Source organism: Phyllobates terribilis, unplaced genomic scaffold (assembly GCF_046119375.1).
Source record: "Phyllobates terribilis strain yellow unplaced genomic scaffold, ASM4611937v1 Scaffold_4__5_contigs__length_816908805, whole genome shotgun sequence".
Lineage (NCBI taxonomy): Eukaryota > Metazoa > Chordata > Amphibia > Anura > Dendrobatidae > Phyllobates > Phyllobates terribilis.
In genome coordinates, this window is record NW_027362764.1 from 64,135,445 (window position 1) to 64,153,820 (window position 18,376).

At 45.7% G+C, this 18,376-nt stretch overlaps 1 protein-coding gene across 4 annotated transcripts in view; it reads right to left on the bottom strand.

Annotated features, from left to right (window-relative positions):
• The window catches only part of LOC141264969 (S-acyl fatty acid synthase thioesterase, medium chain-like), a 119,709-nt gene that overhangs the window by 101,102 nt on the left and 231 nt on the right, over positions 1-18,376 (bottom strand). For 2 of the 4 annotated variants that reach the window (XM_073677433.1, XM_073677429.1), the window contains exons 2-3: positions 17,288-17,329; positions 15,750-15,880 (exon numbers count right to left, since the gene is read on the bottom strand). In XM_073677433.1, coding sequence (XP_073533534.1) covers positions 15,750-15,880; positions 17,288-17,310 — 154 coding nt within the window. In that variant the 5' untranslated portion in view covers positions 17,311-17,329. The remainder of the gene's footprint in view (positions 1-15,749; positions 15,881-17,287; positions 17,330-18,376) is intronic. The other 2 variants (XM_073677432.1, XM_073677430.1) reach the window with 1 other exon arrangement.

Genomic DNA, 18,376 nt, shown 5'->3' on the forward strand with positions numbered 1-18,376 from the left:
GGATGTAACTCAGGATCAGTAATGTAATGCATGTACACAGTGACTGCACCAGCAGCATACTGGGTGCAGCTCTGATCAGCTGCTAGTCAGTGTTCTAACAGGTCGAACTTGATGGACGCAAGTCTTTATTCGGCTTTACAAACTATGTTACTATGTTACTATGTGCTGATTACGGGTGTGGTGGCTGCAGATCCTGCTGTGAGCTCCTGATCTCTGAGAAACCAACACCTCTCCACCTGGGGACCTGCTTTCTCTCTTTCACAGGGAGGGAGCGGGTTTCTGGGATGAGTGATGGAGCCAAGTCCCAGGCTTCTGCTTCCCGAACCAGGCCGGCGGGGGGCAGAAGAAACCAGCAACCGGCCTGCACATCAGAGGACTCGGGGGTGAGACGCTGCACCAGGAGTCGCAGCAATGTGGCTCCTACTCCCCCCGGGATTGTGGAGACCCCCAGAAGCCGCAAGGCTTCCAGCATGGAGGAAAAGCCTGACAGCGGCGTGCAAGATGGTGCTCCTTCCGGAGGAAAGCTGAGTGCTCACGGAGGTGAGGCCGACCTTCCTGAGGGGGAATGGGCGCTGCAGGGACCCCGGGAGTCTGTGTCCACCTATGCCTCCCGGGTCATGATCCGCCTCCGTGAGTATGAAGATGCGAGTAAGCTCATCAGGAGGCTCCGGGAGGAGTTGCGCTGCACAAGCGCCAAAGCTGCGGGGGCCTCCAAACCAAGGAAGGCAAAACTCCAAGCCGAGGTAAAAAGACTGAGCAGTGAAATTCAACGCCTGGAACTTAGGAAAACCACCATCAGGGAGCAGAGTGGTCCTTTCAAAGAAAAACTTATAAATAAAGACCGCTTTAGAGAAATGGCTGATACCAGAGAGCAAAGGCAGATAGGGCTGCAGCCTGAGAGCCAGGTGGATGATGAGAGTGATGATGACCAGCAGCAAGCCCCACCTGGCAGCCTGCAAAGTCACCCGCAGGCCACGTGCAGCGAGCTCCCTGCAGGACAGGCGACAGTGACATCCGGTCGCAGTTCTGCCGGCTCTGGGGAGGACAGTGACAGCAGCGGCCAGGGAGGGGCGCTAATGGCGGAGATTAAGCTCCTGGAGTCCCCAGTGTGCCTCCAAAACTTCCATCTTGGTGACGATCTACCAGAAGAGGCACCTGGGGGCCACAAAAAGGCAAAGAAGACCAAGCCAAAGCTGCAGGAAGCGGTAAGATACGTATATGCCCCCCTCCCTGTACCCCCTGAGTCGGCGGCAGGCTCAGCTCGCTGTATAAGCCCCGTTGCCCAGCCCAGCCCGGGTTCTGCTGTGGATCCGGTGCAAAGGCGCGGGGAGATTACAGAGCGCGGTAGTGAGGCGCAGAGCTCCGTCTCTGCTTGTAGTAGTGGGGACGTAGCAGGAGGTGCATCAGCCGAGAGGCTGGACAGTGAGGGCGGCCCGGCGGCGGGCGTTCCATCAGGCCACGATGCTGTGGTGCGCTCCTCAGTGGGAGGGGGGAGCAGCCCGGTGTCGGGGGCAGCTCCGGTAGCCTCGGCGCCTCTGAATGCTGTTGCCGCTGATCACTTAGTTGAGAAGCGGCGGCAGTGTGAGGGGGCAGTTGGGGCTGAGCGTTCCGGTCCTCCCACGAAAGTGCTATTTTGTGTTGGCGCCGCTGGTCCGGAAGATCCTGATGCTAAAGACCAGCGGCGCCTAACTGCAGCTAGAGATCAGCGGCACATTATACCAAATACCAAACAGCGGAAATTACCGACCGATGATGTGGAGGGCACACATAAGACCGGGGGTGAGGTCGCCTCCAGTTCTATGGAGGTGACTGAGCCCCTTGTGCCTGATGCGGAGGTCAGAAGGTCATCCACCATTGTTACTGGTCCAGCAGGAATGAATGTGGTGGTGGAGGTGAATGAGGATAATTCATTGTCTAGTGGTGTGGTTGCTGGTTTGGTGGAGGGTGAGATGGAGGTGGGTAATGGTGATACTGTTGGGGCTGATGTGGTCACTGGTCCGGTTGCCCCCCCCGGGGGTGGCAACACCTGTCCAGAGTTATGCCAGTGTCACCTCCGGGGCAAATAGGGCATCCTCCTCGTCTCCGGGCTTTGGGGACGGCATGTTGCAACGGCGCCTTCTGGAGGCTCTAAAGAAGGGGGAGAGATCACTAATGGTAGAGGGTCGAGAGGTTGATCTATCCTTCTCGGGGCCTTCCGAGAGCAAAAAGGGGGAGATACAGTGTGGTCCCTCCAAACAGCCGGGCCAGGCAGTGTGCGTAGGAATGTGGTCCGTATTCGGTGGAGGGGCAGTGATGCATGTCCGCCAAGGTCTAAAGTTGTGGAGCTCCTGCTGAGGATGGGCTTCAAGGCGATTGACATCTACGCCTTGATACATCCCTATTCCACGCCTGAGTTTGATGTCAGCTTTGTTCGGCCGGAGGGGCTTGAGCTCTTCTGGGCGAATTATGAGTTGGCAAAAAATGAGCCCGGCTGGCGAGACTTTGCCGTTCAGGCAGTGTCTCGCCAAAACCAGATCAAGAAAGTGACCGTGATGACTCGTAACGAGTCGCTTTCTTGCTATGACATCATGACGTGGCTTGGTCGGTATGGAGAGGTGGTGGAGATGCCAAACAAAAACCACGACGAGTTTGGTATCTGGTCAGGGGCCTGGACGTTTATGGTAAAACTTAAGCGTTCAGGTGGTACGGTTGCCCACATTCCATCGTCTGCCTTTCTGGGTAGGGATCGTATCCTGGTCTTCTACCAGGGGCAACCGAAGCTCTGTCACAGGTGCGGCGACCCCACACACTTCAGTGCAAACTGCACCATGCAGAAATGCGCGTTGTGTGGGGGTGTCGGCCATCTTGCCGCCTCTTGTGTGGAGATTAGGTGCCACCTGTGTGGTGAGTTAGGCCACCCATTCAGCCGTTGTCCTCGCTCCTTTGCTAATGCAGTAGAGACCCCGGTGGGAGTAAGCCGTGAGGCCGATTCTGCTGGAGAGGGGACTAGCAGGGGTGGGGGAGCTGAGGGGCCAGGGAAGAAAAGCAATAAAAAGACGCCTGCCCAGCTGAGGCGTCTAGACAAGCGCAGACAGGAGAGGGAGCGGGGCGAGCCCCAGACTACCGGGGCAGCCCCTGTCCTGGATGCCAGTGTTGCTGCTGAGGCCCCGAGGGATGATGAGTTGGATGAGGAGGTCAGGAGGATCCACAGGGAGGAAACTGCCTCTGCTTCAGAATCCTCCCATTATGAAAGTATGGATGAGGATAATAAGCGGTGGCTAGAGCACAAGCGTAAGCTCGGCACCAAAAAGAAGAGAAAGAAGGGAGATAAAACATCTTCTCCCGCTCTGACCAATGTACCTAAGGAAGGTAAAACCGACTCCCCTCTAGTTGGTCTTTCTAACCGGTTCCAAGCCCTTGATAACGTCTCTTCCTCTGAGGAGGAGGCTGAGGGTGAGGTTCCGGCTTCAGCGGAGCTTACAGGGGGCGCAGAGTCTCCTTCTCCTGGGGATGCAAGGTCCTTGGGGGGAGGGACTGGCCCAGAGTCCGGAGACTAGGACGAAAAAAGAAGGAAAAATGTGGGAATGGACACCTCTGTGTCATTAAAGAGGGGGAAGGATTCCTCCTCTGAGGCAGAGGATAAGGGGAGTGGGAAGAAGAAAGCCATCTAACTCAATCACCAATGATGGCGGTACCCACTCCGTTGACGCTGGCGTCCATTAATGTCGCCAGCATTAAGTCAAACATGGCTAGATTTGCGGCCTTTGATTTTCTCAGCCGAGTTGAAGCTGACATTTTCTTTTTGCAAGAGACCAGGCTGCCAAATATGGCAGAGGAGTTTATAGCTAAGAGGGAGTGAAGACTCGGGCCCTCCTATTGGTCTCTTGCGGCCGAGCCGTATAGCGGAGTGGCGGTCCTTTTTACCGCACCGGTAGAATGCCGACGGGTTATTGAGTTAGAAATGGGGAGGTGCCTGATATTAGATGTCCTCATGAAGGGACAAGAGCTTCGGCTCATTAACATCTATGGTCCCCAATCTAAATGGGACCGGAAGTGTCTCTTTATGAGGATCAAGCCCTACCTTTTTACGAGTTGGCAGGTCGTCTTTGGAGGGGACTTCAACACTGTCACGAGGCCCCGGGATAGAGGAGGTTCCAGAGACAAGCTGACTTATGATAGCGTCGCCCTTAATAGTATAGCTAGTGAGGCTCGCCTGGTGGATGTCCACATCCGGCACACCGCAGGCCACGAGGGGTTCACCTATCATAGAGGTAACTGTAGGTCCAGGATAGACAGGTTTTATTTAAAGGAGGAAGCCGTCTCTTCAGCTGTATCTGTTGTTGAGGTGGAGTTCTCCGATCACTGTTTGATTTTGTTTTCCCTGAATGTTACAGAGACCCCCCGGATGGGAAGAGGCTTTTGGAGGCTCAATTCGTCTCTCTTGGAAGAAGCGGAGATAAGACAGTCCTTTGAGGATTTTCTTCAGAGCCAGGTACCCTTACTGGATCTTTGTAGTAGTAAGTCAGAGTGGTGGGAGATGTTTAAGAAAAGGGTGGCGAGATTCTTCCGCCAGCTCTCGAGCCTCAGGAGCCTGGACAGGTACCGCCTGTATCAGGGCCTGAGGAGGAAACTCGAGCATCTTGTCTCAACTGGAGGTAGCCGCGAGGAGATCTCCAGAGTGAAATCTTTGCTAATGAGGTGTCAGTATGATAGACACGCATCTTTGGTTTTTGAGAGGGATTACGGGAAGTACCGCTCGCCCGACCCTTATAGAAACTGCAAGATGTCAGTAAATAGTAAAGTTGTTACAGGACTGGTTGACACTGCGGGGTCCCTGAAAAGATCCAGATCAGGGATCCTGGAGGTCGTCAGATCCTTCTACTCACACCTCTTGGGGAAGAGGGATCTGGATTGGGATGAGATGTCGGCTTTTCTGGCTGAAGCCGTCCCCGAACCAGGGGTAGACCCCTCTCTTGGCGTTTTGACAGAGATGATCAGGGAAGAGGAAGTTAAGTTGGCGATTGAAGGGCTTGCCCTGAAGAAATCTCCCGGTCCGGATGGCTTAACATCTGAATTCTATAAGACCTTTAAGGACGCCTTGGTTCCCCTCTTGACTGAGGTATTCAATGAGTGTCTTTCCTCGGGCACTCTGCCAAAGTCAATGAGGAGGTCTGCCCTGATCATCTTGTCAAAGGGTAAGGACCCATCTTGCATTGAGAATTGGCGTCCCATAGAGCTTCTCAATGCAGACAGGAAGGTTTTGGCAAAGGTGCTGTTTAATCGGCTGGTGAAATTTGCACCCCAGCTCCTTTCGGGGGCCCAGCATTGCTCTGTTCCGGGCCGCAGTACAATTAGTGCTGTACTCTGTGTCCGAGAGGCGGTGGAGCAGGGTAGGGCTGGCCACTGGAAGGGGTACATGCTGTCATTGGACCAGGCAAAAGCGTTTGATCGGGTTAATCATGAGTACCTCTGGTCTGTCCTTCTGAGGTATGGCCTGCCGGGGGGGTTTGTTGATTGGCTTAAGACCTTGTACTCTGGGGCAGAGAGTTTCCCGCTTGTGAACGGTTGGATTGGCAGCTCTTTTGAGGTTGGGTGTGGTGTTCGCCAGGGTTGTCCCTTGAGCCCGCTACTGTACGTGTTTGCGATTGACCCACTTCTTAGGAGGGTGGAGCGTGGACCGTTGGCTGGGATCGGGATGGACCGGGCAGCACCGGAAGCCACTCTGAGAGTGGTGGCGTATGCCGATGACGTCACCGTTTTTGTTTCCTCTGATGGGGAGGCAGAATGGCTGATGTCAGAAGTAAATCGCTACTCGGAGGCATCCGGGTCTAAGATCAACCGGGATAAGTGTGAGAGTCTCTGGCTGGGAGGAGGAGATCCTGGTTTTGATCTCCCGGACACCCTTCCAGAACCCAAAGTCTCTGCAAAAGTTCTTGGCATCGAATTTGGCCAGGGGGATTACCCCAAACAAAATTGGGACAGCAGGCTAGAGATCGCCACTCAGAAGGTGAACCAATGGAAGGGTTGGTCTTTGACCCTAAGGGAAAGGGTAAACCTGATCAAAACTTACCTGCTCCCTTTGCTGATCTATCTGGGCAGTGTGTGCATCTTGCCAGAGCCTCTCTGGACTCGGGTCTACAGTTTGTTCTTTCAACTGTTATGGGGGAATAGACTGAACCTGGTCAAGAGGGAGGTTACTTACCGTACGAGGAGACTAGGAGGGTTGGGTATGGTCAACCCTGTGGTATTCCTTGTGAATACCTTCATTAAGATCAATATTGCAAACCTCTGGAAAGAGAGGGCTCCTCCGTGGGTATTCTCCTGTAAGGGATGGTTTCAGCCTTTCTTCCAGGAATGGGAGACAGGAGGGCAAGTGAAGGATCTCCGCACACCGCATGGACATCTCCCGGCTTACGCTACCGTGGTTCTGAAGGTAATTCGCCGGTGGGGTCTGGGAATGTGGGAGGTCAGGACTCTGCCAAGGAAGCTCCTTGACAAAAGGGTTCTGTTGACCCATTTTCAGAGGCCTCTGGCGCTCAGGGATTGCTCAAGTCGGGATCTTGGGGTGGGTCTGCATCTTTTGAATTCTATCAGGATCCCCTCGAAGGTTTGGGACTTGGCTTGGCGCTGCTTCCATGGGAAACTGTGTGTGAGGGACAATCTGAAGTGTAGGAGCTCTGAGGACAGGAACTGTCCTCGGGAGCATTGTGGTACCATGCTTGAAAGCATGGACCACTTCCTGCTTCGTTGTCCCTTTAACACAGAGGTGTACAACAGGGTGGGCGCCTCCATTGGCTGGCCCCGGCTGGCCGGTCTCTCTTATGCGGAATGGGCCTATGGAGCATTCGGGGACCTGGGTGGTCGGGACCGCTGCACCTTATTTCTAGTTAACGCAGTGGTTAGGTATCACACGTGGAACGCACGGTGCTTAGTATCGACGCAGCGGAAAATCCTCCCAGTGGACGATGTGTTTAGGACCATACTCGGTGACCTGGTGAAGGTGCGTTCTCTGGAGTATGAGAGACTGGGTACACAGAGGGCCGCTCTCCTCTGGAGGGGCTTTTCTTTTAGTGTGCCCTAGTCTGGTCATCTCCTCTCCTGGTGGTGGGCTGCTGCTGACACCATAGATTTTTGTTTTGTTTTGTTCAGTAGACAGTGATGTAGGGCTGCAGGCGCCGAACTTGGGCTTTGTCAGTTGTGGTTATTGTATTGTTTGTTATTGTATTGCTTGTTTCTGTATATATTGTATATATGGGTTTGGGTGGAGGTGTTAGGTTGGGTGGAGGGAAAAGGGGGGAGGTGGGTTCATCTTGTGGGACACCGGTTATTTGGGTGAAAAACTGGCACTGCCTGATCTGGCCTATGGACGTTGGACTGAGGCATGAGGCGCAGGACCAGCTCTCAGGTCAGTGCCGGGGAGGGACTGGTGGGCTTGAGTGTGGGGGGTTTTGTTTTGTCTTGTATATATTTGTATAGTTAGTATTTATTTTATTTTATTTATTTAAAAAAAAAAAAAAAAAAAAAAAAGAATGTATATATTAGTATGTATATAATTTGTCGGTTATTGTTTATTATATTGTTATTATTTGTTTGGTAACCGGACCAGATGTCATGGTGTAGGTAGTTATTATTGTGTATATATGTATAATATGTGTGTGAGGAGAGAGAGAGCGGCTGGACCAGTTTCATTACATTGTTTATTTTCTGGTTATTAATTTTGTTATGTTTCTGTTATTATTATTGTTATGTTTTTCATTTTTATAATAAAAGATCTACAGGATGTAACTCAGGATCAGTAATGTAATGTATGTACACAGTGACTGCACCAGCAGAATAGTGAGTGCAGCTCTGGAGTATAATACAGGATGTAACTCAGGATCAGTAATGTAATGTATGTACACAGTGATTGCACCAGCAGAATAGTGAGTGCAGCTCTGGGGTATAATACAGGATGTAACTCAGGATCAGTAATGTAATGTATGTACACAGTGACTCCATCAGCTGAATAGTGAGTGCAGCTCTGGAGTATAATACAGAATGTAACTCAGGATCAGTAATGTAATGTATGTACAAAGTGACTGCACCAGCAGAATAGTGAGTGCAGCTCTGGAGTAAAATACAGGATGTAACTCAGGATCAGTACAGGATAAGTAATGTAATGTATGTACACAGTGACTACACCAGCCGAATAGTGAGTGCAGCTCTGGAGTATAATACAGGATGTACATCAGGAGAAGTAATGTAATGTATGTACACAGTGACTACACCAGCAGAATAGTGAGTGCAGCTCTGGAGTATAATACAGGATGTACATCAGGATCAGTAATGTAATGTATGTACACAGTGACTGCACCAGAAGAATAGTGAGTGCAGCTCTGGAGTATAATACAGGATGTAACTCAGGATCAGTAATGTAATGTATGTACACAGTGACTGCACCAGAAGAATAGTGAGTGCAGCTCTGGAGTATAATACAGGATGTAACTCAGGATCAGTACAGGATCAGTAATGTAATGTATGTACACAGTGACTGCACCAGCAGAATAGTGAGTGCAGCTCTGGGGTATAATACAGGATGTAACTCAGGATCAGTAATGTAATGTATGTACACAGTGACTCCATCAGCTGAATAGTGAGTGCAGCTCTGGAGTATAATACAGAATGTAACTCAGGATCAGTAATGTAATGTATGTACAAAGTGACTGCACCAGCAGAATAGTGAGTGCAGCTCTGGAGTAAAATACAGGATGTAACTCAGGATCAGTACAGGATAAGTAATGTAATGTATGTACACAGTGACTACACCAGCCGAATAGTGAGTGCAGCTCTGGAGTATAATACAGGATGTACATCAGGAGAAGTAATGTAATGTATGTACACAGTGACTACACCAGCAGAATAGTGAGTGCAGCTCTGGAGTATAATACAGGATGTACATCAGGATCAGTAATGTAATGTATGTACACAGTGACTGCACCAGAAGAATAGTGAGTGCAGCTCTGGAGTATAATACAGGATGTAACTCAGGATCAGTAATGTAATGTATGTACACAGTGACTGCACCAGAAGAATAGTGAGTGCAGCTCTGGAGTATAATACAGGATGTAACTCAGGATCAGTACAGGATAAGTAATGTAATGTATGTACACAGTGACTACACCAGCAGAATAGTGAGTGCAGCTTTGGAGTATAATACAAGATGTACATCAGGATCAGTAATGTAATGTATGTACACAGTGACTGCACAAGCAGAATAATGAGTGCAGCTCTGGAGTATAATACAGGATGTAACTCAGGATCAGTAATGTATGTACACAGTGACTGCACAAGCAGAATAGTGAGTGCAGCTCTGGGGTATAATACAGGATGTAACTCAGGATCAGTACAGGATCAGTAATGTAATGTATGTACACAGTGACTGCACCAGCAGAATAGTGAGTGCAGCTCTGGGGTATAATACAGGATGTAACTCAGGATCAGTAATGTATGTACACAGTGACTGCACCAGCAGAATAGTGAGTGCAGCTATGTGGTATAATACAGGATGTAACTCAGGATCAGTACAGGATAAGTAATGTAATGTATGTACACAGTGACTCCACCAGCAGAATAGTGAGCGCAGCTCTGGAGTATAATACAGGATGTAACTCACGATAAGTAGAGGATAAATAATGTAATTTATGTACATAGTGACTGCACCAGCAGAATAGTGAGTGCAGCTATGTGGTATAATACAGGATGTAACTCAGGATCAGTACAGGATAAGTAATGTAATGTATGTACACAGTGACTCCACCAGCAGAATAGTGAGTGCAGCTCTGTGGTATAATACAGAATGTAACTCAGGATCAGTAATGTAATGTATGTACACAGTGACTGCACCAGCAGAATAGTGAGTGCAGCTCTGGGGTATAATACAGGATGTAACTCAGGATCAGTAATGTAATGTATGTACACAGTGACTGCACCAGCAGAATAGTGAGTGCAGCTCTGGAGTATAATACAGGATGTAACTCAGGATCAGTAATGTAATGTATGTACACAGTGACTGCACCAGCAGAATAGTGAGTGCAGCTCTGGAGTATAATACAGGATGTAACTCAGGATCAGTAATATAATGTATGTACACAGTGACTGCACCAGCAGAATAGTGAGTGCAGATCTGGAGTATAATACAGGATGTAACTCAGAATCAGTACAGGATCAGTAATGTAATGTATGTACACAATGACTGCACCAGCAGAATAGTGAGTGCAGCTCTGGAGTATAATACAGGATGTAACTCAGGATCAGTACAGGATCAGTAATGGAATGTAAGTACACAGTGACTGCACCAGCAGAATAGTGAGCGCCGCTCTGGAGTATAATACAGGATGTAACTCAGAATCGGTACAGGATCAGTAATGTAATGTATGTACACAGTGACTGCACCAGCAGAATAGTGAGTGTAGCTCTGGGATATAATATAGGATGTAATGCAGGATCAGTACAGGGTAAGTAATGTAATATATGTATACAGTGACTCCATCAGCTGAATAGTGAGTGCAGCTCTGGAGTATAATACATGATGTAACTCAGGATCAGTACAGGATCAGTAATGTAATGTATGTACACAGTATGTATGTACAGAGTTCTTCCACTGTACAAAGCTCTGGTCAGACCACACTTGAAATACTGTGCTCAGTTATGGGCCCCAATATATAGAAAGGATATAAATGAGCTTGAAAAGGTACAAAGGAGGGCAACAAAATTAATAAAGGGAATGGAGGGACTGCAATACCCAGAGAGGTTGGCAAAACTAGGACTATTCAGCCTGGAAAAGAGAAGGTTGAGGGGGGACATAATAAATGTGTACAAATATGTTAGGGGACAGTATAGAGATCTTGCCCGGGATTTGTTCAAAAGGAGGAATATTACGGTAACAAGAGGGCACTCACTAAGACTGGAAGAGAAAAGGTTTCAGCACCAGCATAGGAAGGGGTTCTTTACGGTAAGAGCAGTGAGAATATGGAATTCACTGAGTGAGGAGACTGTAATGTCGGATTCACTACACCAGTTCAAGCGGGGACTGGATGCATTTCTAGATACCAGGCAGATTTCAGCATATACTTAAAAATAAAATAAAATAGTAGGTTGATACAGGGATTTATTCTGACTGCTGGTTTCAGAGTCGGGAGGGAATTTTTCCTCAGGTGAAGATTGGCTAAATCATTTGGGGTTTTTGCCCTCCTCTGGATCAACTTTAGCAATTACAGAACTAACAGGTCGAACTTGATGGACGCAAGTCTTTATTCGGCTTTACTAACTATGTAACTATATATGCAGCAGCAGAATAGTGAGTGCAGCTCTGGAGTATAATACAGGATGTAACTCAGGATCAGTAATGTAATGTATGTACACAGTGACTGCACCAGCAGAATAGTGAGTGCAGCTCTGGGGTATAATACAGGATGTAACTCAGGATCAGTAATGTAATGTATGTACACAGTGACTGCACCAGCAGAATAGTGAGTGCAGCTCTGGGGTATAATACAGGATGTAACTCAGGATCAGTAATGTAATGTATGTACACAGTGACTGCACCAGCAGAATAGTGAGTGCAGCTCTGGAGTAAAATACAGGATGCAACTCAGAATCGGTACAGGATCAGTAATGTAATGTATGTACATAGTGACTGCACCAGCAGAATAGTGAGTGCAGCTCTGGAGAATAATACAGGATGTAACTCAGGATCAGTACAGGATAAGTAATATAATATATGTACACAGTGACTCCATCAGCAGAATAGTGAGTGCAGCTCTAGAGTATAATACAGGATGTAACTCAGGATCAGTACAGGATCAGTAATGTAATGTAAGTACACAGTGACTGCACCAGCAGAATAGTGAGTGCAGCTCTGGAGTATAATACAGGATGTAACTCAGGATCAGTAATGTAATGTATGTACACAGTGACTGCACCAGCAGAATAGTGAGCGCAGCTCTGGAGTATAATACAGGATGTAACTCAGGATCAGTAATGTAATGTATGTACACAGTGACTGCACCAGCAGAATAGTGAGTGCAGCTCTGGGGTATAATACAGGATGTAACTCAGGATCAGTAATGTAATGTATGTACACAGTGACTGCACCAGCAGAATAGTGAGTGCAGCTCTGTGGTATAATACAGGATGTAACTCAGGATCAGTAATGTAATGTATGTACACAGTGACTGCACCAGCAGAATAGTGAGCGCAGCTCTGGAGTATAATACAGGATGTAACTCAGGATCAGTAATGAAATGTATGTACACAGTGACTCCACCAGCAGAATAGTGAGTGCTGCTCTGGAGTATAATACAGGATGTAACTCAGGATCAGTAATGTAATGTATGTACACAGTGACTGCACCAGCAGAATAGTGAGTGCAGCTCTGGAGTAAAATACAGGATGCAACTCAGAATCGGTACAGGATCAGTAATGTAATGTATGTACATAGTGACTGCACCAGCAGAATAGTGAGTGCAGCTCTGGAGAATAATACAGGATGTAACTCAGGATCAGTACAGGATAAGTAATATAATATATGTACACAGTGACTCCATCAGCAGAATAGTGAGTGCAGCTCTAGAGTATAATACAGGATGTAACTCAGGATCAGTACAGGATCAGTAATGTAATGTATGTACACAGTGACTTCACCAGTAGAATAGTGAGCGCAGCTCTGGAGTATAATACAGGATGTAACTCAGGATCAGTACAGGATAAGTAATGTAATGTATGTACACAGTGACTGCACCAGCAGAATAGTGAGTGCAGCTCTGAAGTATAATACAGGATGTAACTGAAGATCAGTACAGGATCAGTAATGTAATGTATGTACATAGTGACTGCACCAGCAGAATAGTGAGTGCAGCTCTGGAGTATAATACAGCATGTAACTGAAGATCAGTACAGGATCAGTAATGTAATGTATGTACACAGTGACTGCACCAGTAGAATAGTGAGTGCAGCTCTGAAGTATAATACAGGATGTAACTCAGGATCAATACAGGATCAGTAATGTAATGTATGTACACAGTGACTGCACCAGCAGAATAGTGAGTGCTGCTCTGGAGTATAATACAGGATGTAACTCAGGATCAGTACATGATCAGTAATGTAATGTATGTACACAGTGAGTCCACCACCAGAATAGTGAGTGCAGCTCTGGAGTATAATACAGGATGTAACTCAGGATCAGTAATGTAATGTATGTACACAGTGACTGCACCAGCAGAATAGTGAGTGCAGCTCTGGAGCATAATACAGGAGGTAACTCCGGATCAGTAATGTAATGTATGTACACAGTGACTGCACCAGCAGAATAGTGAGCGCAGCTCTGGGGTATAATACAGGATGTAACTCAGGATCAGTACAGGATCAGTAATGTAATATATGTACATAGTGACTGCACCAGCAGAATAGTGAGTGCAGCTCTGGCGTATAATACAGGATGTAACTCAGGATCAGTACAGGATCAGTAATGTAATGTATGTACAAAGTGACTGCACCAGCAGAATAGTGAGTGCAGCTCTGGAGTATAATACAGGATGTAACTCAGGATCAGTAATGTAATGTATGTACACAGTGACTGCACCAGCAGAATAGTGAGCGCAGCTCTGGAGTATAATACAGGCTGTAACTCAGGATCAGTAATGTAATGTATGTACACAGTGACTGCACCAGCAGAATAGTGAGTGCAGCTCTGGAGTATAATACAGGAGGTAACTCCGGATCAGTAATGTAATGTATGTACACAGTGACTGCACCAGCAGAATAGTGAGTGCAGCTCTGGAGTATAATACAGGATGTAACTCAGGATCAGTACAGGATCAGTAATGTAATGTATGTACACAGTGACTGCACCAGCAGAATAGTGAGTGCAGCTCTGTGGTATAATACAGGATGTAACTCAGGATCAGTACAGGATCAGTAATGTAATGTATGTACACAGTGACTGCACCAGGAGAATAGTGAGCGCAGCTCTGGGGTATAATACAGGATGTAACTCAGGATCAGTACAGGATCAGTAATGTAATGTATGTACACAGTGACGGCACCAGCAGAATAGTGAGTGCAGCTCTGGGGTATAATACAGGATGTAACTTAGGATCAGTAATGTAATGTATGTACACAGTGACTGCACCAGCAGAATAGTGAGTGAAGCTCTGGAGTATAATACAGGATGTAACTCAGGATCAGTACAGGATCAGTAATGTAATGTATGTACAAAGTGACTGCACCAGCAGAATAGTGAGTGCAGCTCTGGAGTATAATACAGGATGTAACTCAGGATCAGTAATGTAATGTATGTACACAGTGACTGCACCAGCAGAATAGTGAGTGCAGCTCTGGGGTATAATAGAGGATGTAACTCAGGATCAGTAATGTAATGTATGTACACAGTGACTCCACCAGCAGAATAGTGAGTGCTGCTCTGGAGTATAATACAGGATGTAACTCAGGATCAGTAATGTAATGTATGTACACAGTGACTGCACCAGCAGAATAGTGAGTGCAGCTCTGGAGTATAATACAGGATGCAACTCAGAATCGGTACAAGATCAGTAATGTAATGTATGTACATAGTGACTGCACCAGCAGAATAGTGAGTGCAGCTCTGGAGAATAATACAGGATGTAACTCAGGATCAGTACAGGATCAGTAATGTAATGTATGTACAAAGTGACTGCACCAGCAGAATAGTGAGTGCAGCTCTGGAGTATAATACAGGATGTAACTCAGGATCAGTAATGTAATGTATGTACACAGTGACTGCACCAGCAGAATAGTGAGTGCAGCTCTGGAGTATAATACAGGATGTAACTCAGGATCAGTAATGTAATGTATGTACACAGTGACTGCACCAGCAGAATAGTGAGTGCAGCTCTGGCGTATAATACAGGATGTAACTCAGGATCAGTAATGTAATGTATGTACACAGTGACTCCACCAGCAGAATAGTGAGTGCTGCTCTGGAGTATAATACAGGATGTAACTCAGGATCAGTACAGGATCAGTAATGTAATGTATGTACAAAGTGACTGCACCAGCAGAATAGTGAGTGCAGCTCTGGAGTATAATACAGGATGTAACTCAGGATCAATACAGGATCAGTAATGTAATGTATGTACACAGTGACTGCACCAGCAGAATAGTGAGTGCTGCTCTGGAGTATAATACAGGATGTAACTCAGGATCAGTACATGATCAGTAATGTAATGTATGTACACAGTGACTGCACCAGCAGAATAGTGAGTGCTGCTCTGGAGTATAATACAGGATGTAACTCAGGATCAATACAGGATCAGTAATGTAATGTATGTACACAGTGACTGCACCAGCAGAATAGTGAGCGCAGCTCTGGAGTATAATACAGGATGTAACTCAGGATCAGTACAGGATCAGCAATGTAATGTATGTACACAGTGAGTCCACCACCAGAATAGTGAGTGCAGCTCTGGAGTATAATACAGGATGTAACTGAAGATCAGTACAGGATCAGTAATGTAATGTATGTACACAGTGACTTCACCAGCAGAATAGTGAGTGCAGCTCTGGAGTATAATACAGGATGTAACTCAGGATCAGTAATGTAATGTATGTACACGGTGACTGCACCAGCAGAATAGTGAGTGCAGCTCTGGAGTATAATACAGGATGTAACTCAGAATCAGTATAGTATCAGTATTGTAATGTATGTACACAGTGACTGCACTTATTCTCAATGTAAAATGCACAACACAAACCTTCAATGGATTCATCTAACAAACGTCCCCACTGTGCATAAAACAGCGATCCTCCTCCAGCCCAGGGAAAGCATATTAATCGGGTTAAGGCATTGGGTTGTTTATAAAAGCAGTTCACCAGCTTATCCATCCTTTAAAAACACAAAGTATGGACTTGGTTAATATGGATCTGTCATCAAATTTTACAATACAAACAGCATATATTACTAAATGTACAGTGGGTACGGAAAGTATTCAGACCGCTTTACATTTTTCACTCTTTGTTTCATTGCAGCCATTTGGTAAATTCTAAAAAGTTCTTTTATTTCTCATTAAAGTACACTCTGCACCCCATCTTGACTGAAATAAAACAGAAATGTAGAAATTTTTGCAAATTTATTAAAAAAGAAAAACTGAAATATCACATGGTCATAAGTATTCAGTGTTACTAGGTCAAAAGGAGGCTTCTACTCAATACTGAGCAAAGGGTCTGAATACTTATGACCATGTGATATTTCAGTTTTTCTTTTTTAATAAATTTGCAAAAATTTCTACATTTCTGTTTTTTTCAGTCAAGATGGGGTGCAGAGTGTACATTAATGAGAAATAAAAGAACTTTTTAGAATTTACCAAATGGCTGCAATGAAACAAAGAATGAAAAATTTAAAGGGGTCCTAATACTTTCTGTATCCACTGTATATATTTTAGACCTGATGAGGCTGATGTACGTATTTTGGAAATCCAGGCCAGAATGGCTGAGTATTCATTATTTAACATTTCCCATCCTTATATTGGAATAAAGATTGAATTGTTTATTTTTTATGTTCTTTTAATTTCATGATTATACAGGATTTATATGCCATGGATTTGTGGACGTGCGGCTTTTTTTTTTTTTTTTACTATTAAGAACAATCAGAGACTTCTCCCAACCAGGACCGCTCTTTATATGCCAGGATTGAGAACTCTCTTATATAGGATGGCACATGCTATGCTGTCTCTATGTAGCCGTCTCCTATACAGCAATATGGGGTCATATGATGCAAAGTGCGTCAGAAACTGTGCGCAAAATACAGCAGAGACTGCGCGAAATGAGTAAAAAAAGTGTGAGCAAAATCTCTCAAACCGTGCAAAATGCATCAGTAAGCTGTGCGAAACGCATCTTTAATCTACATGCAAAACGCGTCAGTAATGTGTATGCAATATTCATCAATAAACCGTGTGAAATGAGTCAGTAAACTGCGAAATGAGGGAAATCGTGTAAAATGCGTCAGCAAGCTGTGTGCAAAATGCATCAGTAAGCTGTGTGAAACGCATCTTTAATCTACATGCAAAACGCGTCAGCAAGCTGTGTGCAAAATGCATCAGTAAACTGTGAAAGGAGTCAGTAAACTGTATGTGAAAAGTGTCAGCAATCTGTGCAAAATGCATGACTATTCAGTGAGCAAAATGCATCAGTATACTGTCTGAAATGAGTCAGTAAACTTTTTACAAAATGAGTCAAACTGTACAAAATGCGTCGCATAGAAGGGAGGAGGTGAGGGGAAATATAGAAAGCTTACCACGTTGTCGATTTCAAAACCATATGTCAGCCGGAATCCATCCTGAGGGTGCCGCACCCATTGGTGATCACAAACAAATGAAAAAGAAAAGGGAAATCCACCGGCACATCCAACAGGAAATAATTAAAAATGGTTGTCCTATGATTAAGCGTGTTGTATACACCGAAACGCGTCAGGTTTCTGAGGTTTCATTTTAGCATGTTTTAGGTTTTTTTTCAATAAAGAACAATTTTTAATTATTTCCTGTTGGATGTGACGGTGGATTTCCCTTTTCTTTTTGATGTACAAAATGCGTCAGTAAGCTGAGAGTGAAATGCATCAGTAAGATGTGTAAAAAAAAAAAAAAAGTCTGTAAGCTGTGTGTGAAATGTGTCAGTAAGCTGAGTGTGAAATGCGTCAGAAAGCTGTGCAAAATACAGCAAACTGTACGCGAAATGCATGAAAAAATTGTGCGTGAAATGCATCAAACGGTTTTGAATGAAATACAGCAGAAAACTACGTGATATGTGTAAATAAGCATACTGTGTGCAACATTTTTCAAACTGTGGAAAATGCATCAGTAATCGGTGTGTGAAACAAGTCTGTAAGCTGTGTGTGAAATGCGTCAGTAAGATGTGTAAAAGAGTCTGTAAGCTGTGTGTGAATTGTGTCAGTAAGCTGAGTGTGAAATGTGTCAGTAAGCCGTGTGTGAAATGTGTCATTAAAATGTGTAAAGAGTCTGTAAACTGTGTGAAATGCGTCAGTAATATGTGTAAAAAGAGTCAGTAAGCTGAGTGCGAACTGCGTCAGTAAGCTGAGTGTGAACTGCGTCAGTAAGATGTGTAAAAAGAGTCAGTAAGCTGAGTGTGAACTGCGTCAGTAAGCTGAGTGTGAACTGCGTCAGTAAGATGTGTAAAAAGAGTCTGTAAGCTGTGTGTGAAATGTGTCAGTAAGCTGAGTGTGAAATGCGTCAGTAAGCTGTTTGTGAAACGCATCAGTAAGCTGTGTGTGAAACTATTCTGTAAGCTGAGTGTGAAATGCGTCAGTAAGCTGTGTGTGAAATGCGTCAGTAAGCTGTGTGCTATGTGAAGAATTTGCTGTATAGCACCA